The sequence below is a fragment of the Nematolebias whitei genome, chromosome 11 (assembly GCF_014905685.2).
Source record: "Nematolebias whitei isolate Nwh7 chromosome 11, NemWhi1, whole genome shotgun sequence".
In the NCBI taxonomy this organism is placed as follows: domain Eukaryota; kingdom Metazoa; phylum Chordata; class Actinopteri; order Cyprinodontiformes; family Rivulidae; genus Nematolebias; species Nematolebias whitei.
Genome location: NC_056508.1, coordinates 43,897,172 through 43,920,214, shown reverse-complemented (window position 1 = coordinate 43,920,214; position 23,043 = coordinate 43,897,172). Strand labels below are relative to the sequence as shown.

The following is a 23,043-nucleotide window of genomic DNA, read 5'->3' as shown; positions in this document are numbered from 1 at the left end:
TAAAAAAATTGAATACAAAATATGTTTTAGTAGTACTGTAAATAGCTTCTTATTGTTGTCAATTCTAGTCTAATGAGAGATATATAGATATGTAATATATAGCAAACATTAATATAATAATCGTAGACATAATGAAAAGCATTACCATGGGACTGATAGTGTATGTAATATGAAAAAAAAATTGTTATATAAAGTGTATTTCTTTTTGTAAAATGATCATATAACACAATACAAAAAAAAAACCTTTTAATCTCTATAGTTAAGTTAATTTCAAATTTGGCAGAACTGAAGCTATTTTACTTAATCCCTAAATCACGTTTTAATTTTTTAAATAATATAACTCGTATTATAATAAAACTCTGTGTACTGTTTCACCAGCTAATTGTAAAAATTATTTATTTCAAACACTGATTAAAAAACATTATTAGACATGTATGATATTTTAACTGTAGATAATAAGGCTTGTTTTGTTTTTCTGGACAACTTGCAAGTGAAAAGTGGGACTCACCCATATGGTCGACGCGTTGACGTCATATTCCGACGTTCTTCTGCGTCGGTCGCAAAACGGTACGTCATTACCCAGAATGCACTCCACCATCGCCATTTTTCTTGTTATGGTAGACAGTTATCTGCGTTTTCGTGGTCCTGTAAAGATTTGTCGTTAACTTTAGGATTTAACGTCTCTGTTCGCTGCTTGTTTGTATTGTTCCTTTTAAAAAGAAGCTTCGCGGGATAAAGAAAACAAGATGGCGCAGTACAAAGGAGCCGCCAGCGAGGCCGGCAGGGCGATGCAGCTGATGAAGAAACGAGAGAAAGAAAGGGAGCAACTCGAGCAGCTGAAACAGAAGATAGCAGAGGTTTGTGACTTCATCACATCCAAGTCTTCAGTACATGCATCTGGAGCCTGTCTTATATAGGCTGAGCAAATGATTGAAAAAATAAAAATGTGAAAAGAGGATAACAGTAAGTTCCAATAAAAAAAAAAAACAAACTATGAGTTATTTACACACTTTATTACGAGTTAGTCATGTGCAAATTGAGCCATGAAAATATACAGACGTGGAAGAGTTATTTAAAATAAGTTAAAGTGCCTTTTTAGATGAACATTAATCTGTTCAGATGCTCACAGGTTTGATTCTGTGCTGGTGGAATATGAAGTTCATGCTTCTCTGAGCTGAGCAGTTAAAACAGCCTCTTTTCCAAAGAGCAACATCTCAAATGTCCTGCAGAGACAGGAGAGCTGACCCCTGTGTTTGGGGCTTTGCGGTTCTGATCACGGCTATTTCCAAACCTAGATGTATTGTTCTGTGTGAGGATGCTTTCCACAGCAGCAGGAATAGAAAATCCTTAGGATCTCTGAGGAAACCCATGGACTTCCTCGGGTACAGGAGCTGTTGGGTTGTGCAGTCCTAAAGCACCTCACGGCTCCTCTCCGCTGAAGTCCTGCGGATGTTTAGGGGCTCGTAATGGTTCTTTGATAAAGTCCTGAACAATCCTTCAAACCCAAAAGTACCTTGGCAGCTAAAACAATTATGGATGAGTTGCAAAGTAACTGCCTTGTGTGTGACCTTCAATTCAGTTAATTTATACATCGTCAATTCTTAAAAGTCCTCTCGGTGCAATATACAAAAGATAAAAGTAACTCCAAAACAGATCCAGATGTAATTACAATCATTTATATAGAATATACATAATATAAAATATTCACACACCTTATGAAATGCCAATAAAACAAACGCACTTCTCTATTTAAAGAAACCAGCAAATTGATCTTTACTTCAGGGCAATCCCCCATCCTGAGCAAGTCTGTGGCGATGGGGAAACAGAACAAGTCCCTTTTTCATGACAAGGTACCTCCAACAGAACCAGGATCAGGATGAGCAGTCATCTCCCTCGACTGGCAGGAGCTGAGAGGACAGGAAAGGGCGCAGGTTTGGTCCAGATGTAGTTTCCATGGGAAAGAAAAACAAAAATTGCATGAAGAGTAAAGACATCAGAGTGAGTCAGGACGTCCTCCTGCAGTCTAAACCTACGGCAGCAGAACTAAACTGTGTTTGTGTTTTTGCAGGATAACATGGTCAAAGCAAACATTGATAAGAAATTCTCCGCTCACTACGATGCTGTGGAGGCAGAGCTGAAGTCCAGCACAGTTGGTGAGTATCTATGAAAAGTTCACCGACGTTGTGAAAAGAAAACGAATGAAGCATAAACACGAATCTTTAATTCTTTCATTGCGTTTGTTTATTTAATTTATGTTTAAATGTCTCACTTAGGTCTGGTGACCCTGAATGACATGAAAGCCAAGCAGGAGGCGCTGGTGAAGGAACGAGAGAAGCAGCTGGCCAAAAAGGAGCAGTCCAAAGAGCTCCAGCTGTGAGCGAATACACGTTTATCTCTGAGCTGTGTCGGAGAATCGCAAACCAAAACACTTACTTTAATCTGTCCGTGTGTGCACTTCGTGCTCAACTTCTTATGATGTAGAAATAGTTTTTAATAATCGCGCTTCCAGTTTAAACAAGTAAAACAAAAAGTTACTTACAATTTGGTTTTAATTTATTTTTACTTGCTGATCTGTGATTAACTCCTCGCACTTGATATTAATGTTGAAACTTTTTTTTTAAATAGGAAAAACGTGTTAAACCTGTTCAGCGAGCCTAGCCAGGCGTCTTGTTGCTTCTGAATTTTAAGCTGTTGCAGTTTTTAGCTGACATTATTTGCTCATCCTTTGAAGCAGACAACAAAAGCAGTGATTTAACGTTGAAATAGCGATGTAGTCCTTAATAACAATTTGCTTCAATTTTCGTGGTTCTGCAGCTGAAGATCTGCAGATTCAATTTAAACAGGCGTGAGAGCCTCGGGCGATGTTTTCTGTAGGACTGGAGCTGCGTTTCACCTCTGGGTTTAGATGTAATCAAATAGTTTTATCGGTGTTTTTACGTCAACGAGCCTAAACGCAGAAAATAGACGTGATGAGGCTGGCAGCTCCCGAGGCTTTTCGGCTCGACAGCGACAGATTTACGACAACTCTGCTCTTTGATCCTTGAATGGCTCCGATCCCTGAACTGTTGCTCCACGTCTTCCCTTAAAACCGCACACCGCCGTTTGAAAACCAACATCCTCTTTTTTTTCTGCTCGCTCCGTCAGGTTTGCCTACAAACCTTTGAAGACGCGCGCCTCCATTTGTTTTACTTCTATTCTTTCTTTTTTTTTTTTTACAGCAAGCTTGAAAAACAGAAGGAGAAGAAGAGAAAGGAGGAGCAGAAAAGAAAAATTGCCAGTTTATCTTTTAATCCCGATGATGAAGAGGAGGAGGAAGACGAAGATTATGATGAAGACGATGATGATGATGATGATGAAGACAAGAATGAAGAGGAAGATCTGGATTGTGAGTAATTGATGTTCAGGATGTTGAACCTCAAGTCCTTTCTGTCGATTCCGATAAATAAATTGAAACTTTGTTCGTAGGAGTATGACATTCAGAGAAACTGAAAATATTAACAGACGATAAATTTATATTTTTGGGGACTGCCTGAAGGCAGCCACCTATTATTAACCACCTGAAAAGGCTCTTCTATCAACTTTAACGTGTCCCGAACCGCAACGTGCACCCCTACAAGTGTTATATCAAAATGACCGACTTGACACTGTGATGTGTGCTGTTACTATTACTGATGTTTTGAGTTACCATGGCAACATACTGTATTTTTGTATCATTTGCACGCCCTGCGACTTACACGCCCAAACGACATATTTATTGATTTTTTTTTTCTCATATTTATAAACCAATTTATCGTTGAGATATGACTTTTCATTCATTCTGACTGAAAATATTGAACACTACCATTTTTCAGCTGCTAGATGGCGCTCGAGTTGTATGGCATGCCGTTGTATCGTGTAATAGGTCAACGTGGCTATTAATGACACAATCTGCTTGTCATAGAGCGACACCTTTGTTCAACTCAGCTTCATTTTGCTGCACCGCCCCAGCGAAATGCAGCTGATTTGACCATTAAAGTGCATTTATTAAGTAAAAGTTCAACTGAGACACACCTTTACTATAAAGTCGAGCAAACAAATAATTGTTTTTAGGTGGTTATCTTATTAAATTTAGAAGAAATGCGCAGCAACTCGTCCCTCTGCGCGTTCCTACAGACTCCCTTTTTCTCATTGAAAAACACTGACAGAACTTTTCACAGCCTCTAACTGCCACAGTGAGGTCACGTGACCTAGAGTCGAGTCTGAACAAAACACTGATTAACATTTGGAGCCATTTTGGTTCAAGATGGCTGCCACAGCTATCTTAAAAACCTCAAAATTGACTATAACTCAGTCATTCTTTGTGATATTAAGCTGAAATTTGTTATGGTTGGGATTCGTTATACATTCCTATTTAAAATCAAAAATCCAAGATGGTTGCCTCGGCTAAAATAAAAAAACTACTATAACTCAGCTATTTTAAAATATATTGCGCTGAAGTTTGGTGTGGTGGTAGCTGAAAGCAACACATTCTGAATTCATATCTAAATATGCAAGATGGCTTCCGAAGCTAATTTCAGTCGTTTTTAGAGCTATTCAGCTGATGTTTGTACTGGTAACTGAGAACAATCCCCAATAAACTGATTGCAAATCAAAAATCCAAGATGGCCTCCTGAGCTAAAAAGGAAAAAATACTATAAATCAACCATTTTTAGAGGTATTAAACTGAATTTTGGTTTGGTGGTAGCTGAGAGCGATGCCCAACACATAGTACTGTTGAATCAAACATTTAAAATGGCCGCAACCTGGCACTTTCAGGAACTTTCTAGTTTTACTCATTACCACTTGGAGTATTGCCATCACCATCATAAAACGGTCAGCGCAGACCTGACTAAATGTTTGCATCCTAAAAGAAGTTCAGCTCAGTGAAAAGTCTTCTTCACTCATCGTCATCGTTTCTCACAGGTGGGCCAGTTAAGAAGAGAAAACTGGGGAAAAACCCAGACGTGGACACGAGTTTTCTTCCAGATCGAGACCGAGAGGTGAGGTCAGCGTGAAGAACGTCAAAGATTTGTTTTAATGGCTGATCTGTAAAAACTCTACCCTCTTCAATACTGAATGTTTTTAACTTTCGGCCGAAGAGATTAGTCAGTAAGACCGTCGTTACCAACTCTGCTGTGTGTTAGCAGGTTCATGTTACGTGCAGCTTTAACACCGGCGTTTAATAAAAACGCAGTTTATGGGTTTAAACGTTGATGTTTTTGTGTGTTTCTCGTGTTCAGGAGGAGGAGAATCGCCTCCGAGAGGAGCTCAGGCAGGAGTGGGAGCTGAAGCAGGAGAAGATCAAGAGTGAGCTCCAGAGTTTGTGTTGATGCCTCAAAGCTTCTTCAGTGTAGTAACGGTGCGTTGTCTTTAGATGAGGAGATTGAAATTACCTTCAGCTACTGGGACGGCTCCGGACATCGGAAAACCGTGAAGGTAACCAGAGATACGTTAAAACATAAAACTGAAATGGGATTTTATTTTTTTTTTTTTACAAAACTTTGAACCGAGTTCATGTTTTTTGTGTTGTAATGAGCCGCGCATCGTGTGCGTTTCTCTCGCAGATGAAGAAGGGGAACACCATCCAGAACTTCCTGCAGAAGGCCCTGGAGGTCCTCAGGAAGGACTTCAGCGAGCTCAGGCAGGTTCAGACATCAGCTGTGCTTTGATAAACACATTTCACTGTTTTAGCTGAGGCCCTTTGAGCCAGCAGGTTCCTTAAAGCTGCCACTAGATGTCGGCAAAGCTGCCACTCCTCAGCTTCTACACAGGAAATCACAAGCTACTTTAATAAAAGGGGTTCATTCTACTTATTTGTTTCTGTGCAGGTCTGCTGGAGTGGAGCAGCTCATGTACATCAAAGAAGATCTGATAATCCCTCATGTGAGCACTGAGAAATGAAAAATCGCCACTTGATTTGAGATGAAGCAGCAGATCTTCTGTTAAATCACATGTTTCTAGATTCTGATCTTTTTAGTTGGGGGTTTGATCTGTTGTGTAATTTCAGCCCCAGATGATGAATTTATGTTTTTTTTTTTCCTCTCGCCTGTTTGAATTTTTCAGCATCACAGTTTTTACGACTTCATTGTGACCAAAGCCCGAGGAAAGTCCGGTACGTTGACATGTAAAGATCAGGACATTTATCAGCTTGATTTGATGTCGAACGTGTTGATTTATCACCGTTAAACATGGAAGAATTGATCGGGATGTTCTGCTTTAATACAGTTTAACGAGAGAGATACTGATAAAAAAAAAATATCTTGCTGAAGACGGAGTCATAATCCGTGTTCATTTCTTTACACTCGGCAAAATATCTCATGAACAATTGGCTGGATTATTATGAAAACTTTAGAAAGTAATCCCTGTGCATCTGCAGCTGATTAACTATTAGAGTCAATTATTCAAGATTTATTTATTTTTTCATTTACCCTTTATTAATACAGGTAGTTTCATTGAGTCACGAGAACTCATTTTCAAGAGAGACCTGTTTAGGGAGCAGATGGTGGGGTTAAGGGCCTTGCTCAGGGGCCCAGAGTGGGGTGAATGAGGGTGGAGGCAGGTGTGGGTGTTTCACCTTTTCCACCCACATTTTGATGTTGACGGTACTGGGAGTTGAACCTGCGACTTTCTGATCACAGGCCCATCTTCTAAACTCTGCGCCACCACTCCCCCCACCAAGATGGCTGCCACAGCAAAGCTGACAAAAATGGCCGTACGTCAGTCGATTTGACTGATTCTAAACAAAACACGTGGTGAAGACCTGTCGCAATAAACAATAAATCAATTAATTAATCGCATGATAAATGAAAATCATCAACTTAATTTTCATTTATCAGCTTCGTCGTTTCTTCGTGTCTCTTTCTACTGAAGACGCTGGATGACAAAAGGTTCAACTCCGGTGCTCGTCACTGACTCCTCCCTTTCTCTTTAAAATCTGTTTTAACCGTCCATAATCACGTTTTCGGATCGTTAAAAGCAGCTAAGCTACGAGCTAAGCTAACAGGCCGACCTCGTGAAAAAACCTCCGTCTTGTCGTAGCTCCACAATTCACGGTTGAAACCCGTGCCTTCGTCTAAAAAGTTGTTTTTCTCTGCAAAAAGAAGTTGAAAACTTGTTTACTGTTTTTTTTATTATTAAAAGCTTTGTGTGATAAATGCTATGCTAAAGAGCTCAAACCACACCGAACGTCCGCCATTTTGAGAACTGACAAAAAGGGGAGACAGCCCATGTCACGTCAAGGGGCCTCCCTCCCATTTTTCTTAGAGACACGCTGCTCGCTCCCTCACTATCCATCCTTCGATTCAGTCTTTTGTGGTCAATAAAAGGTACTACACACAAAAATTAACATTTCTTAATAATTACTAATTATTGTCAAATTTCAAACATTATTATAGTTTATTGCAATAATTTCAGAGACAATTAATCGCCCAGCAAAATTCGTTATCGCAACAGGCCTAATTTGGTGTACTTGGTGACTTTGAGTCTTAACTGCTCAAGATTTTGTCATTCGTTATTGAAATCAACTGTCTTTGTCTGTTAGCAAAATATCTCACAAACAGTTGGATCTTAACGAGAAGCTCAGGAAACAATAATTAGATGTACGTCTAGAACGCAACTCAAGATGGCTGCCGGTGTTGTTGTTAGAGATGTTTGCACATTAGTATTTTTCAACCGGCTGCCTCTGAACATTTTTAATGTTTTCAACAGTTTGCTTCGTTAGGAACACGTGACAACTTTCTTATGGCTTGAAACAAATGTCTTTTTGTCACGTTGACCAAAACCCTCCAAACCCAGTGCAGTTCATTACGTACTGGAAAGTTTTTGCTTATGTAAGAAGATTTAATGTGGAACTGGGTAAAAACGATCTGTAAAACGAGCTCTGTTTTGAGTTTAGTTTTTCCATTCACATTTTGCAATAAGTCGAAACAGCTCTTTCTCTGCAAATAAATCTCGTGAACCTAAATGTTCCAAATCGCTCCAACCACATTACTGTGTAATTTATTGCCTTGTTTTAACGAGACTTTTTAAAAAATGTCCTCGTTTCTCTTCTCTTTGTCGTCGATTCTTTCTCCGCAGGTCCTTTGTTCAGCTTCGACGTCCACGACGACATCCGTCTGGTGAACGACGCCACCGTGGAGAAAGACGAGGTGAGGATTTCGTTGGGAGTTTGGGAGAGGGTGACGTTCTGGCTCTGATTCTTAAGATATTCCAGCTTTGGTTCATCGTTGAAACAAACTTAAAAGTGGCTTCTTTTTTTAATTCTATAGTTTACCGTATTTTACGCCGTACACGTCGTTCCACCCTACAAGTCGCATCAGTCCAAATATGTGTAATAAAGTGGAAAAATCCATAAATACGTTGCTCTGCCATATAAGTCGCATCTATTATGCGTCGCCACTGATGCGTCGCGTTTGTTACTTGTCACCGCTGATAAACCGGAGCGCGCACGGGACGACTTTAACAAGATTAACACTTAAAAACAATTATTTGTTTGCTCTAAATGATAGTAAAGGTGTGACTCAGTCTAACTTTTGCTTAATAAATGCACTTTGATGGTCAAATTAGCTGCGTTTTGCCGGGGTGGCGCCGCGAATTGAAGCTGATTTGACGGTTGTTCCAAGCGAGCTGGACGAAGGCGTCATTAATATCCACTTTTACCTATTACATGATACAACGGCATGCCATACGACTTAGAAAACTCAGCTTTATTTGTCATGCTGTTGTTTTTGTGTTTGTCTAAAGTCTCATGCAGGGAAAGTGGTGCTGAGGAGCTGGTATGAGAAGAACAAACACATTTTTCCTGCAAGTCGCTGGGAGCCGTATGATCCTGAGAAGAAATGGGACAAATACACGGTAAGAGAAATCTTGTCTTCTGCCAAGTCATTTAGTAAAAGATTTAAAGTCACTTTATTTTGAATCTTTAAAAGTCCAAGTTGGTGGAAATTCATCAAACCACTGGTTGCAATTTTCGCCCTTCAGGATAAAATCACTTTTGATATAAACTTTAATCTTTTGTCTGTAATCCACTTTTTATGAGTAGTTTCTGGATCAGGAGGATTTGTGTTGTTGCCACTGGAAAGAGTTCAGCTTTGTCTTGTTTTGAAGGTGCAACGTTTCCAAAGCACGACTTAATTCTTTATGCACCTGTTCCAAACCACTCCAACTTCAAATTACAGTAATAACCTTTGTTCTTGGTCCAAACATGTGCACGACGGGTTTTAAAAGTGCAATCACTCCGGGGAGCTACATAAACAGCTGCGTGAACGCCTCGTCCTGCAGGGTGGAACTGCTGATTTGGACGTGCAGAGGCATGCTGTAAAAGATGCTTCTTATCAGATCGGAGCAGATTTCCTGCAATATAAAATTCTTTGTTCCTATAATTAAAATATGAAGAAGTAGGAGGTGCTTTATTGGATGTTAACAACCAGATTTGGCTTTTTTTTTTTTTTGTATTATTATGAGTTTTCTGCAGACCTGCAATAGAAACTTTTAACTGATTAAGCTGAAAGGTTTACAGAGGTTCTTGTGAAGAGTTTTGCTACTAATGCAACCAAAAAGATTTATTGTCATATGTTTAAAGCTTACTGAAAACTTGCATAGCTCATTATCCTGACACGTCAAGTCATTTTAACTCCACTCCAGGGATGAATTTTAGACGGTGCATAAAATCCAGCTTTTCTTGTTATTTTCAGGGTAAAAACAATCGGATTAAAGCAGCGCTCATGTTGCATCTTTTAGTTCAAAAGGATGCATTTAAAATTTTAAGAACCCTCCAGCTGCCCTTGGGTCAAAATAACTCACAAGGCCTCAGCAATAAAAGTATGCATCATTAAAACTTTGTGGGTCATTTTGACCCCAGGGCAGCAGGAGGGTTGGTGAAAATAGAGGAGGCCGTGACGATCTGTCTGCTGTTGACTCATCTGGACCAGGAAACACTCGCTGGAGAACCTGGACCTTCATTTGCTAATTACCGTAAAGTCGCATCTATTACGCGTCACCGCTGACCACCCGGAAATGTGGGCCAGTGTTGTGCCAAAAATCTACTGTCTGCCAAATGGAGGCCGTGGGAGCATGCACGGGAGGACTTTAACAAGATTAACACCTAAAAACAATTATTTATTCGCTTGACATTATCGTAAAGCTGCGCCTCAGTTTAACTTTTCCTTAATAAATTCACTTTAATGGTCAAATCAGCTGCTTTTCATATGGGCAATGCGGCGAAATGCAGCTGATTTGACGTTTGCTCCAGGAGTTCCAGAGCAAGATGAAGGTGTATTTGTATGGCAAGCCAAGTGTCTCATTAATACTCACTTTTACCTATTAATGAGACACTTGGCTTGCCATATTGGTCGAGGGCCCCCTAGTGGCTGAAAATGTTAGTGTTCAATATTTTCCATGTCAGAATTAATGAAATTGTCATGGGGAGAAAACAAATAAGTCGCTCCGCTGTATAAGTTGCATGCATGCTAATTGATGCAAAAAGATGTGACTTATACAGCAATAAATATGGTAAGTACGTTTGGAAACAAACGTGTTCTCTGAACGATTTAAACTCCGTGACGCAGAGGAATATTTGTGAAGCCAGCTTCGAAGAATCGTTTGTATTGAAATAAACGCAACACGAGAAGATATAAATACCTCAGAACACGCAGAAAAACGTATCGCATCGAAACATAAAACAAAATAAACAATAAATTTGACGTTTCTTTTTTAATTTAAATGTTAGATTTGCGTCTAAACTTGTTTTTTCTCTCCTTTTCAGATTCGATGATCATCAGAATCGAGCTCTGGCGTCTTCGTGGGAATGTTTTCTTGTGTCTCCTTTACTTTTTCAGAGTTTCACAAATGGAAATATTTTACTTTTGTATTTGTAGTACTTTCTCCTGCCCTCCCAGACTTATTAAAATCCCCCCCCCCCCCCCTGTAAATAACCGTCGTCGTGTCGGTGTCGTAAATGATGGAAATGTCGGAGCATCTGTATCTAATAAACACGACTGTAAACAGGACTTGGAGTTGGGTGGATTGTGTCTGCGTGTGCTGCAGGTCAGTTTCTAACATTCGCTCACAGACTCTGAGGCAGAACCCCTCCCGTGTGTTGCAGCTTCACCTGACGGTGTCAGAACATGCCGAGGAGAAACTCGCTGGCTGCTCCTCTCCACCTGTGGCCTCGGGACACCACTCCCCTCCGTGTCGCCGTCCCTCCTCCCAGGTTTTTGTACTCTGGCACTCAGCAGAAAACAGTCCTGCCGTGGGCTTTCTCGCAGGGACGTCATGCCGGCCGTAGCAGCATGTGGAGGGAAGTTCTAGTTTTGTTGCAGCTTTCGGCTGCTGCTCGGCCGGGTGCCTCGGCTGCAGCTGTCACCCCTCAGGACTGCAGCCTGGAATGCATCCATCAGGTAGGTTCTCCTACTTGTGAAGGTTTTGCTCGTGTGTTCAGGCTCCAGCTGACGTTGCACAATAAATAATTACAGCCTCTGCTACGATTACTAACGGAGAAGAAACCGAAAAACTAAACGGTGCAAGGTGGACTTTGTATATGTGGGACAAGGGAATTGCCCATTAAAAATCTTTAACGTTTCCGTCAGTAACAGCCACGTATGGCTCCTGGAGCCTGAAAGTTCCTTTATCCACGTTCCCCTGGAAGGAGCTGACACTTCCAGCATCGTGGGACAGTCCTGGCTCGACGTGGTCAGAAGTCCCCTCGTTTTTTTTCCTGTTTTGATCGACGTGAAAAGTATTTGCATTCTCCTGCTCGGGGCAGCTGATCAGCTGCTCCTGGAGGTGCTGAGGTCCACACGGAGGCTCGGAGGAGACAGAGCTTTTTTGTGTCGCTGCAAATCCAGGTCAGAGATTATGCGCTTGTCTGGGCGACCACTACAGATTGTCAAGTCAAATTTATTTATAAAGCCCGTTTAAAACAGCAGCTGTTACCGAAGTGCTTAACAATAAGATCAAGGCAGTAATTAAAGAAAAATATAATAAGATGCGATTAAAAGCATTGAAAACAAACGCGATGAAATGGTAAATCGAACCGGACTGTGTTAAACGTGATAACAGGTGAGTTTTTAGGAGAGATTTAAAAAGAGGAAGTGAAGTGGCCTGTCTAATGTTGGGGGGCAGATTGGTCCAGAGTTTAGGGCTCATGACTGGAAAAAGCCCGACCTCTGAGCTTCAGCCTTGTTTTTGGTAAAACCAAAAGCAGCTGGTCAGATGATCTCAGCGCCTGAGAAGGAACATGGTTGAAGAAGATCAGAGAAATATGCATGTGCAAGGTCATTTAGGCACTTAAAGGTCAACGGGAGAATTTTAAATCAGTTCTGACACATGCAGGGAGCCAGTGAAGGGAGGACAAAACTGGTGACATGTAATCAAACCTACGAGTGACAGGTTTTATGGAAAGCTTTGCGCACGAGGGGCAGTCCCTTCATCCATCCATCATCTTCCACTTATCACGGGGGCAGCAGCTTGAGCAGGGGGGTCCAGACCTCTCTTTCCACAGCCACCTCTTCTGGGAGGACTCCAAGGCGTTCCCAGGCCAACCAAGAGACTTAGTCTCTCCAATGTGTCCTGGGTTTTCCCCGGGGTCTCCTCCCACTCGGACATGCCCAGGAAGAATCCTCACCAGATGCCCAAACCACCTCAACTGGCTCCTCTTGATGTGGAGGAGCAGCGGCTCTACTCGGAGTCTCTCCTGATAACTGAACTTCTCACTCTGTCTCTAAGGGAGAGTCCAGCTACCCTGTGGAGGAAACTCATTTCAACCTCCTGTATCCACGATCTTGTTCTTTCAGTCACTACCCAGAGCTCATGACCAGAGGTGAAGGTAACGTAGACTGACCAGTAAACAGCTTTGCCTTACAGCTCAGCTCCCTCTTCACCACAACGAACCGGGACAGCGTACGCAATACTGCAGATGTTTCACCAATCCGTCTGTCAATCTCGCGCTCCATTCTTCCCTCACTCGTGAACAAAACCCTGAGATACTTGAACTCCTCCACTTGAGGCAGAACCTCACCCGAAGAGACCAATCCACCCTTTTCTGACTGAGGACCATGGCCTCGGATGTTGAGGTGCTGGTTCTCCTCCCAGTCCCTTCATGTGTTTGAAAATAATTAAACCCAGGGACACTTCCCTTACCATAGTCCAACAGTGAGAACAGGTGCTCAAAACGGGTACAAAATGTTTTCACACAACTCTCTGAGTTCAGATGTTCCAGTCATGTTGGACTTGCGTTACGTGAGGGAGTTAATATCCGTGTTTAATTTTCCATCACAGTAAGTTTTAGATGCATTCTTAGTCTTTATCACGAAGCATTATGGAACAAAAAAGACTTTAGTTGACCCAAACCAGAATCTGAAGAGTCACAGGTAAGTAACTCGACTCATTTTATATTTCTTATATAAAGAAGAAACGATACGTGAGACAAACTAATCCAAAGCACAAATTCTGATCTAAAACGCTTCACGTGATGAAAAAAACCCCGTCATGTCACAAAAATCCATTTAGCTACAAAAGTTTTCCATCATTGATGATTTTGCTCACTTTCAGATACAGATTTTCTCTTTTTGACTGAAGAGTGGAAACTTTTTTTAAACCTGATTCTGGTGACAAAACATGTTTACATTCATATTATTCACATAAACTCATCCAAGACTTGAGTTTTTTATTATTTGCACTCGTGCATTTAGCCAAATATGCATTATTAAAGACTAAAGCAGTGACTTTACTCTGGAAGATGAGCTTTTTGTCTGAGCCACACTCGCCCCGTGTTTGATTCAAATGGATGTTTTTCTGTAATAAATTTAGCGGAGCTGCAGGCCATTGAATCACAGCCCAGGAAAGAGTTGGGAGAACGTACTAAATTATGTTATACGACTCACAGCTGAGCCCCGCAGAGAGAAACCAGAGAAAAGAACCTAAAGGAAGTCCATGCAAAATAATTGGCTCCATATTTTTCAAAAGTCTTTAAATGAAATTCCATTGAACGTCTGAGGTCTCGTTATGAGGCGCAGTGTTATATTACAGGTTTGGGGACAGTTAAAGCTTCAAGCTGTCGGGCATAAACGTTTTCTGTAAAAGTTTTATGCTCAATGCATTAAATCGTAGTTGTTTTGAATTAAACCAGTTTGTCGTCTGCGTAAAAGCACATATAATGGGATTTTTATGCTTTTGAAAACGATGCAAAAAAAAAAAAGAAATTTGATGCATTCTTTAATACCGTTTTGGCTATTTTTTTTATTATTTTTTAAAGACAAACCATCAAACTTCACCTGTAAAATATTATATCTGATGGTAGTCTACTCATCTTTTAGATTTATCTGCCTCCTGGTTGTATAAATGAAAAGTGACAGAAACAACCTGTGCAAAAGATTAAAAAAATGACAGACTTGAGTTTTAACAATTAATAATTTAATAATCCTCTGCAGGGAGGAAGAAAGTTGCCAACAGACGATGTTTCAAATGTTTTTAGTGTCTCAGCATGACCAGAGTCAGGTGTCCCTCTGCTCCTTAAATCTGTTACAGTATAAAGTCAAAATATAAAAGTGCTTTTTTTTAAAAAAATTAATAAAATTCAGGAGAATTGTGTAGTTTGGAAGTATTAGAGCTTTAGACTGAAAATATTTTTATCTAACAAAACAAGAAAAAATGACTAAATAAATAAATTTTGTCTGAAAAGCCACTCTTAGTGCTGATATTTGCGGAAAAAAAGAAGCAGAACAATAGCTAAAACCTAAAAGAAGCTAAATGCTAGCTAAAACTGGCAAAACAGTAGATGAAGACTTAAAGTAGCAAAAGCTAACTAAAAGCTAATGTAGCAAGAGACTTGCTAGATGCAGATGTTAGGGCAGCTGTGGATGAGTGGTAAGAGCAATCGTCGTCCATTGGGAGAGTTGGGGGTTCAGTTCCACCAGCAGTCACATGCTGAAGTGTCTCTGGGCAAGACACTAAACCCCTCAATGCCTCCGATGTGTGTCCTATCAGTGCATGAATGTGAAAAAGCTCTGATTATTCTTATAGATTCAGATTGGTTTGTAGACCTAGCTGTGTGAATGGGTAAACGAGGCACAGATTGTGTTGTAAAGAGCTTTGAGTGTCTTGATAAGATGGAAAGGTGATGCATAAGTACAGTCCATTTACCATTTAACACCAGCAAAAACCTCAAACTAAAATCTAAATGATGCAAAATGCTAGCTAAATGTAGCAAAGGGCTAGCTTTAAGCTAATATTTGCAAAACTCTGTTTTAAAGCTAAATGCAAAATGTAAATATAATTAGGCAGCTCAAAGATAAAAGTAGCAAAGGGCTAGCTAAATGCCAAAAGTAGCAGAATGATAGCTAAATGTAGATAAAATAGCTAAACATAGCAAAGGACAAGCAAATAAGCTCAAAGATTCCAAAATATCAAAATTAGAAGCTAACATTAAAAGACTTCCCCAAGGTAAAAGTAGTTAAAAGGTAAAAGTTGCAGAAAAGTTCCTAAAAGTCCAGATGACCTGACTGAAAAATGTTGGATTGTATACCTGGATTATTGAGCATGGACTTTGTTGTTTTCAACCAGTTTGACATGACTGTCGACGAGGAAGAGGGCCGGCAATGGAGGAGGGGGCGTGACAAAGAGACCATCTTAGCACCAACATAACTGGTTTGTTCCACTTTGGAGTAAGCTGCTGGGGGAAGAATCAGTTTTGTTGTGTGTTTCCTTGACTGATGAAGGCGAAACGTTGACTGAAAAATGTTGGATTGTATACCTGGATTATTGAGCACGGACTTTGTTGTTCCTAAAAGTATTAAAAGACTAGCTTAAACTAGCAAAATACCAGCTAAAAGTAGCACAAGGCTAGTTAGAAGCTTATAGTGGCTATAATAGTGTACACTGGCTTGTGCTCCCTAGTGGCTGGTTTCATTTTGACCATGAATCTAATCTTTAAATGTTAAAATTCCCTTTGTCTCTGCAGGGGCGACCTGCATGCGAGTACTGCAGAGTCACCAGGGATGACATCAAGAAGGCTCTGGGTTTGAACTCCATCCGGACGTTTGGAAGTAAGATTCAGACAGACTGCGTTGACCTTTGTCTGTTTTAGTCAAACTGCTTTAAAGCTCAGAATGACATGACCACAGGTGTTTTGTTGGTTCTAAGATGATCTTTCCCTTAACAGGAACATAATCATCCTGCAGAATTTGTCCACAGATTTTACAAAATCCTACTGTACTTATTGGCAGGTCTTGCACTTTTAGTCCTGAAAGGACGTCAAAATAAAAAAAAACAAGATGCATAATTCAGCATAAGTGTGTAAAATGAATGCCACGTCTCCTCAGGTTGTATTCCATGGCCATGTTTCGAGCTGCTCGGAGATGAGGACCCCCGGATCTGTCAGCACTACGTTCATGCACCAACCGATGTAAAGATTGAGTTTGTTCATGAGCCGGACCCCAAATCTGACACCGCCGTTGTCTCCTGGAAGCCCAGTCTTTATGGTACGCTGATGCACACTGATCGGATTCTCATAAAGATTAAAACCAGCCTCATTATTTGAAAAGTTAAATGTTGCACATCTATGAATGTGGTTGGACAGATTTTTTTTTTATTTTGTTGGTCAATCATCAGGTTGTCCACAAATCCTAAAAATATCCCTTAAGGTGGTGAACGTGACCGTGCAATGTCGTCCCATCTGAATTGAAGCTGCAACAGCTTAGAGATCCCACAGCTACTTCTTCCAGATGAACCAGAGGGACTCCATGGGGCCAGCTGTGAGATATACTCTATCAAGCCCAAACCACCTCACCTTTACAATGTCCAGGAACAGATGTTTCAGTCCATCATTCCAGTCTCCATCTCTCCTCCCCCACCTGTCATCAAGACCTGAAATACTTGAACCCCTTTTTATTGGGGCTGTGGTTGATTCCCAGCCAGTTAAAGGATGCTTCACGCTCGGCTTCAGTCCCTGCTGGAGGTCCTGGCATGAAGAGACCAACAGGACCGTGGAATGCACAATCTGAAGCTCTTAAAGCAGAAACGCTCTGCCCCATGGCTGAACCTAGAAGTCAAAATGCACCTTTGGCTTAATCCAACACTCACTGGAAATAAGCCGGACTCTTTACTGGTAATGCAAACCAAGCTCTGGTTGTATAGGGACCAAATGGCTCTTGGTGGGGGGTTCAGAAACCCCATACCTCTAAAGTACATTCCACTGGACACCAATTTTTGTCTGGGTAAATATTTTTCATAAACCTTATGTCACTAAAGCAGAAAGCATATGACGAGCTCATCAGACACCATTTGGGAAGTACAAGGCTTGGGGGGGGGGGATGCATGCCAGAGAACATCCATGTCCAAATACATATTTGTGTTGCTTATGCAGTTAGTTTGTTTGTGCTTTCATGCAAGCTGACCAGAAGTTTCCTAAAAGATGCGACAACCTCGAGATGAGTCTAGTCTTTCAGAAAGTTGTGGAACTTTTTGGACTGAAACTGTCACGCACACAGTTCAGCATGACATGATGGTGAATGAGTCATAGGTGTGTAACAGAGTTAAAGGTTTCGTTTAACAGCCACTGAAGTAAACGTTGTTGTTCTGTGCTTGTTGCAGGGCTTGCCTTCTTGCGAGGCTTTCAAGTGTCGATCCAGGCTTTGGGAGGTTTCACTTTTGCCTGCCAGCTGTTCCTCTTTAACCGTAACGTTTCCCTCTCGCCATCAGATGCTCAGACGGTAGGAAAGAGGGCTTTTACTTCCTCACTGTTAAGATACGCTCTTCCATTATTCTCCATGTATGATAAAGGGTGGACCTCTCTACGTCAGAGAGAAGTGCCCAAAGGGATAAAGACATAACTTTCACTTTACTTTTGAAATGAGTCAAAGTCGCTCCCTCGTCTTTCACAGTTTTACAAGTCGGACCCATTCACTGGCCTCACCCTGGGATCCCAGTATGCTGTTACTGTCATGGCTCTGCCAGTTCCTGAGCAATGGGAGAAGTTTTATCACACCAAGATCTTCTCTACTCGCTGTAAGACACTGTGGAGCTCTCAGCTTCACGTTATCTTAATAAGGCAGTTCCTTTAAGGTGACATTTACCATCTGAATTGCTTGATTGCCCCTTTTTTTTTTATACCTTATTAGTTATGACATATCATCCTTTCAAGTTAGTTCTTTTCTGAAGAACAAAATTGTGAATGGTTGTTTTTCAGCATGTGCAGAGAAGAACGGCCTCGAGCGTTGCAAACAAGGTTAGACAAACTGTTTATTGTTCAGTCTAATACGGTAGAAACATCTCATGTTCAAATGTTGCCTTCAAGTGCAGGTTTCTCATCGTGTGGTTGCAGACTGGTACCCGAAGCACATCGCGGTCCAGCAGGAAGGTTCTGTCGTCACCGTGACCTTCAACTTGGCTCCACCGAACCTGGACATCAGGAGCTACTTCTGTCGGTGTTACGCGAACGGCGTGAAGAAATACACGACCATAATCCCCGTGAGCGTTTTCATTTGATTCAGCGTTCAGACTTTTGTTTTTTACTTTTTCTTTATTTCTTTGCAATCTATCCACTTCTGCAGACTTTGTGCTTACTTTAGCTATTTGTGCATGAAAATGTTCGGCTCATTCAGCAGATGGGCGCCACGACCTTTGATTTTTTTTTTATTTTTATAACGATTGTAATTTTCAAAATGTTTAACTTTATTAACAATATTTCGTCCAAGAAAACACAAGGAAATATTTTCAAGTCCTTTAAAACCATTTTTCTTATTTAGATCTACTTTAGAATGCTGACTTAAGTTTTGTTTTTTTACTTTACTTTTATTTTTGAATTACTTACTTTTAACTTTTAGCTATCTTTTGCTACATTAGCTTTTAGCAGTCCTTTGCTGCATTTAGCTGTTAGCTATACTTTGCTACTCTTAGCTTTTAGGTAGCTTTTTGCTGTTTTTATCTAGCCTATTGCTACTTTTACCTTTTAGCTTTGCCAGCCTTTAGTTAAGTACTTTTAGCTTTTAGTTAGTATTTTTCTACTTTTAGCTTGTCTTTTGATACTTTCAGCTTAAAGCTAATTTTTTACTGCTTTTAGCTTGTATTTAGCAACTTTTAGCTTTTAAAATGAAGCCAAGCCAGAGCGCAACTTTTAGCTTTTAGCTATTGATCTGCTTCTTTTAGCTTTAACTACTCAGTTTCAGCTTCTTCAGCAAATACAAGCAAAATAATTCAGCTTTCAGCGTTGACTCTGTTTTCAGAGAAATTGACTCTTTACCACCTAAGAAAAATTTACCACCTGAAAACGTTTCGTCTGCGACACGTTCGTAATTAAAGGGTTAATTCCCTCTGCAAATTAATTTACCGAGCTTGCGTTAGATTTAGGCTGCTTTTGTTCTGGTCATACATATCTGATGTACATAGTTTCGTTCCACCTCATGTACCACATGTGAATGACAGTAAAGAATCTTGAATCAAACTATAAAGACACACTTTCTCTGTGCAGAAACAGCGCCCCCTGTGTCCAAATGGAGTAAATACAGAATCACATCTGCAGAGCTCAGAAGTATCTTTGTCACTGTTCAGATTTAAACAAAAAAGTCACGTGAAGATTTTTAAACAATATGTTGGCAGGAAGTTTTTAGCCATTAAAAAAAAAATCAACAAAAACAAAGTAAAGTGCTGGCGTTAACTGCAGTTCTAATGAGTTCCTGTTTTCTCATGCCGACCATTATTCTGTCAGTTTCAGCAGCTATTCGTCTTGTCTCCAGTTCTGAAGGGATGCACAATATGTTTTTCTGATTTACCTCAGGATTCCTCAATAAACAAAACTCATCACAGCCACCAGCTGACTGACCTTCAACAAGGAACCAACTACACTTGTGAGGTGAGACTTTGCCAACCTTTGAGCTTTTTCCACCAAAAGGCAGTCTTTGTTTTCAGACGTTTACCGTTTATATTTTGTTTCTGAGCCACCTCGCTGAGCATTTTCAAACATCGGGGTTTGTTTGAGAGTCATACGAACTTTGGGGACTGTACCCAGGAGCAGAACTGTATTATCCGTGTTATCAGAGTTCATGTCTGACTGAGTGGCTCAATAATCATAATTAATTAATCTAACAATAATTTCCCAGATTAAATCAACTTCATTGCTAAATATTTTCTTCTGTTGTAGATTGCGGCAAATGTAATTGATGCAGTGAGGAAAACCTTCAATATTCACGTCATCGGAAACCGGAAAGGTAGAAGAAACTGTTGCTGCTTCGGATCCTCTTTACTTTACAGCTCATGGTGAAAGATTTTAAGCCCTTTACCTTTTATTATTAAAACAAAAAGTGCTGTTATCGCAGTACATAGCGTATCTGTTAGCTGTGATTAGCCAAGGATTCATGATGTGGAAAACCTGTGCGAGCATGTGCTGTTCCTCCTAATAAGCAGTCTTTTAAAAAGATTGACAAAAACAACCTGACATGAGTTATAAATTCAGGTCGCACGGAGACTTTAAGTTCTCAAATGTGTCAGTTATACGTGTAATTTATGTTTCAGGGTGGAGTTAAAAATTACAAGTGTTTAAGAAGGTGCTGATTTACCAGCTGCCTGCTAGATCAGTTAAAAAAAAAGACGATCGATGCCAAGTTTACCCACAAACGGGATTCTGGAAGTATAATGTCGTGCTCTGCAAGACATGGTGGTTACACTGGGCAAAGAAATTCTGACTTTACAAGGTCCCTCCCCGCACCTAAAATCAAAGACAGAAGTAATAAATAAAATAAGAAATGAGCTTAACTCTTAATGTTCAGTCGGCGCTCATTCTGTCCTGGTCCTGTCCTTAAGCCTGAGTGGACAGGAAGACCTTGTAATAAAATAAAAATAACAGGTCTGCAGGACAATTCAGATGACTTAGAGCAGGGCTATTCAACTGGTGGTCCAGGGGCCAAATCAGGCCCACGGGTGAGCTCAGTTCGGCCCTTCATTGGGTTCATATTTAAATAAAACTAGATTTTAAACCATAAAACAAACTTACTTAATGACAATAACTGCTGGATATCCGGCCCCTGAGCTCTTGGCTTTCAGTAACTGTGGCCCCTGAGCAATTTAGTTGAATAGCCCTGACATAGAGACTCTGTTTTTGTCACTACACAAGCTCGTGAGCATCTTCTTATGTCAAAGTTCATGCTCACTAATCAATCAATCAATATCAATTTTAGTTTGTGTTGATCAGAAGCGACGCAATCTCAGAAAATCCATAAAATGAGAATTTGCATGTTTTAGACAATGAACGTTGTTAACGCTGCTTTGGCCTCTCATTACAGCTGCTCCCCCCTCAGAGGAGGCCTCTGACCCCCCCTCCCTGGCTGTGGTGATCCCACTGTGTCTGGCTGTGGTGTTTGTGCTCGGAGTCTTCCTGGCTGCTCTCAGCTGTCAGAAGTCCAAGATGCGCAGGAAGAACCTTGACATGAAACCAGGTGAAAACACAAACCAGACCATGCGATAAAACCCTGGCTTTACACAATTAATCTGTTCATCTGCTCGTCCCTGTAGAGATTATTAGGCTGCACGAAGAAAATGGTACCAAAGAGGAAGTGGCGTCGTTGCCCAGAGCCCGGCTGACTCCACCACATCTCCTGATTTGCTACAGCAGCTGTGACGGCCCCTCTCATGTCCAGGCTGTCATGCATTTAGGAGCCTTCATACAGCAGCACATGGCAACTCGGGTACTCTGCACATGTCGCATATTTGAAGAACGTTTGTCATTTCTGCAAAACTGACTAAATATTCTGAGTTTATTAGATTAGTATGAGTTTTGATGAATTATTGTTTTTTTTTGTTTGTTTTTTTTGTCCTGGGGCTTTGCTTGTGTTTCTTCTCAGGTGTGCCTGGACCTTTGGGACTCCCTGGGTGTGGCTGAGGAAGGCAGTATGGCCTGGCACTGTCGGCAGATCCAGGAGAGCGACTTTGTCCTGGCGATATGTTCTCAAGGGTTCGGTAAAAGACATAAGCCTGCAGAGCCAGAGGAGAATGAAGAAGACGAGGATGCACCGGATTCTTACGTTTCTGAGGCTGTCATCCGGATTATTGGAGCAGAGGTGGGCCAAGCCAAAGCCAGAGGCCAGGACCTGTCCAAATACATGTCAGCTATTTTTGAGTACTCTGAGGAAACGGACATCCCCACGGAGCTGAGGCTGGCATCCCACTACACGCTGACGAACGACTTACCGCTGCTCTTCTCCCACCTTCATGGAGTGGCCCTGCACAGGCCAGGGAGCTACCTGAAGATAAACCACATCACAGAGGAGGGCTTTGCTACGGTACCTGCAGGAGCTGCTCTGCAGCGGGCCATCCACGAGGCTGGGAACATCATGAGGGCCAAAAGGCAAAAAGACCAAGTGAACTGAGAGGATCTTTAAACTATAATACCACATGTGTTCTCAGCTTAGACAAGAAGTTGGTTCTTAAATACATGGTACAATGCACTATGACTTGTGTATTACACAATTTATGTATCCAGTTTTTCTCAAGGACAAAAAGATAGTTTCCTGAAACCTGTCTTCACCTAATGTTGTTAGTCTACAAAGTTACCCATTGAGATTATTTAAAAAACTACAAGTATTACAGATTTGTGTTTACAGTCATGCTTTATTTATCTGTATGCATTTCTTATGTTATTGTTTAAAAATGAAGAGATCCTAGCCTTTTGTACTTTTATATCGAAGTGTGGTATGTAAATTGCACAGTAATTTTTGTCAAGATACACATTCTTGTATTTTAAGCATCTGTTAAGGCAAACAGAAAACATGTTTTGTCAGTCTTTGTAACAAATACTGGTGTCAAATTTAAACTAAACTTTAGGAGTTGCAGGATGAAGAAAACCAGGTTTGGATTAATTTATGCTTTATCTGAATAAAAACATGTTATCTGAACATTTCATTAGAAATGGAACTGGTTTGATAATGAAAAATAATCACAATAACTATCAATTTTTTACATAATTACTATTGAAACTAAGCATGTTTTTCAGTGTGTTTAGGACTGACTCAGAGCTTGTAAAAGTTGCCAGATTACAAAAAA

General features: G+C 40.7%; 2 protein-coding genes across 2 annotated transcripts; both read left to right on the top strand.

The window, feature by feature from the left end:
- Positions 1-594: 594 nt before the first annotated feature.
- On the top strand, positions 595-11,005 carry fam50a (family with sequence similarity 50 member A). Its single transcript, XM_037684398.1, has 13 exons — positions 595-857; positions 2,069-2,153; positions 2,274-2,373; positions 3,219-3,385; positions 4,942-5,018; positions 5,259-5,325; positions 5,393-5,454; positions 5,583-5,659; positions 5,847-5,901; positions 6,082-6,130; positions 8,095-8,165; positions 8,761-8,871; positions 10,781-11,005. The coding sequence occupies exons 1-13, from the start codon at positions 747-749 to the stop codon at positions 10,787-10,789; spliced, it is 1,041 nt and encodes a 346-aa protein (XP_037540326.1). The 5' UTR covers positions 595-746; the 3' UTR covers positions 10,790-11,005.
- Positions 11,006-11,306: 301 nt separating this feature from the next.
- si:ch211-207e14.4 (interleukin-17 receptor D) lies at positions 11,307-22,637 on the top strand. Its single transcript, XM_037684397.1, has 12 exons — positions 11,307-11,414; positions 15,974-16,058; positions 16,335-16,493; positions 17,605-17,723; positions 17,895-18,018; positions 18,200-18,238; positions 18,335-18,480; positions 19,787-19,861; positions 20,150-20,216; positions 21,288-21,440; positions 21,517-21,689; positions 21,846-22,637. Exons 1-12 carry the CDS (start codon positions 11,307-11,309, stop codon positions 22,368-22,370), a joined length of 1,773 nt encoding a protein of 590 aa, XP_037540325.1. The 3' UTR covers positions 22,371-22,637.
- The last annotated feature ends 406 nt before the right edge of the window (positions 22,638-23,043 follow it).

Excerpts from the sequence above, each read along its gene's own strand:
- fam50a (XM_037684398.1), top strand. The coding sequence starts at position 747 with ATGGCGCAGTACAAAGGAGCCGCCAGCGAGGCCGGCAGGGCGATGCAG. Across the intron at positions 858-2,068 it reads TGAAACAGAAGATAGCAGAG|GATAACATGGTCAAAGCAAA; the intron begins GTTTGTGACTTC and ends GTGTTTTTGCAG. Across the intron at positions 8,166-8,760 it reads CCACCGTGGAGAAAGACGAG|TCTCATGCAGGGAAAGTGGT; the intron begins GTGAGGATTTCG and ends GTTTGTCTAAAG.
- si:ch211-207e14.4 (XM_037684397.1), top strand. The coding sequence starts at position 11,307 with ATGTGGAGGGAAGTTCTAGTTTTGTTGCAGCTTTCGGCTGCTGCTCGG. Across the intron at positions 16,494-17,604 it reads CTGGAAGCCCAGTCTTTATG|GGCTTGCCTTCTTGCGAGGC; the intron begins GTACGCTGATGC and ends TGCTTGTTGCAG. Across the intron at positions 20,217-21,287 it reads CGTCATCGGAAACCGGAAAG|CTGCTCCCCCCTCAGAGGAG; the intron begins GTAGAAGAAACT and ends CTCTCATTACAG.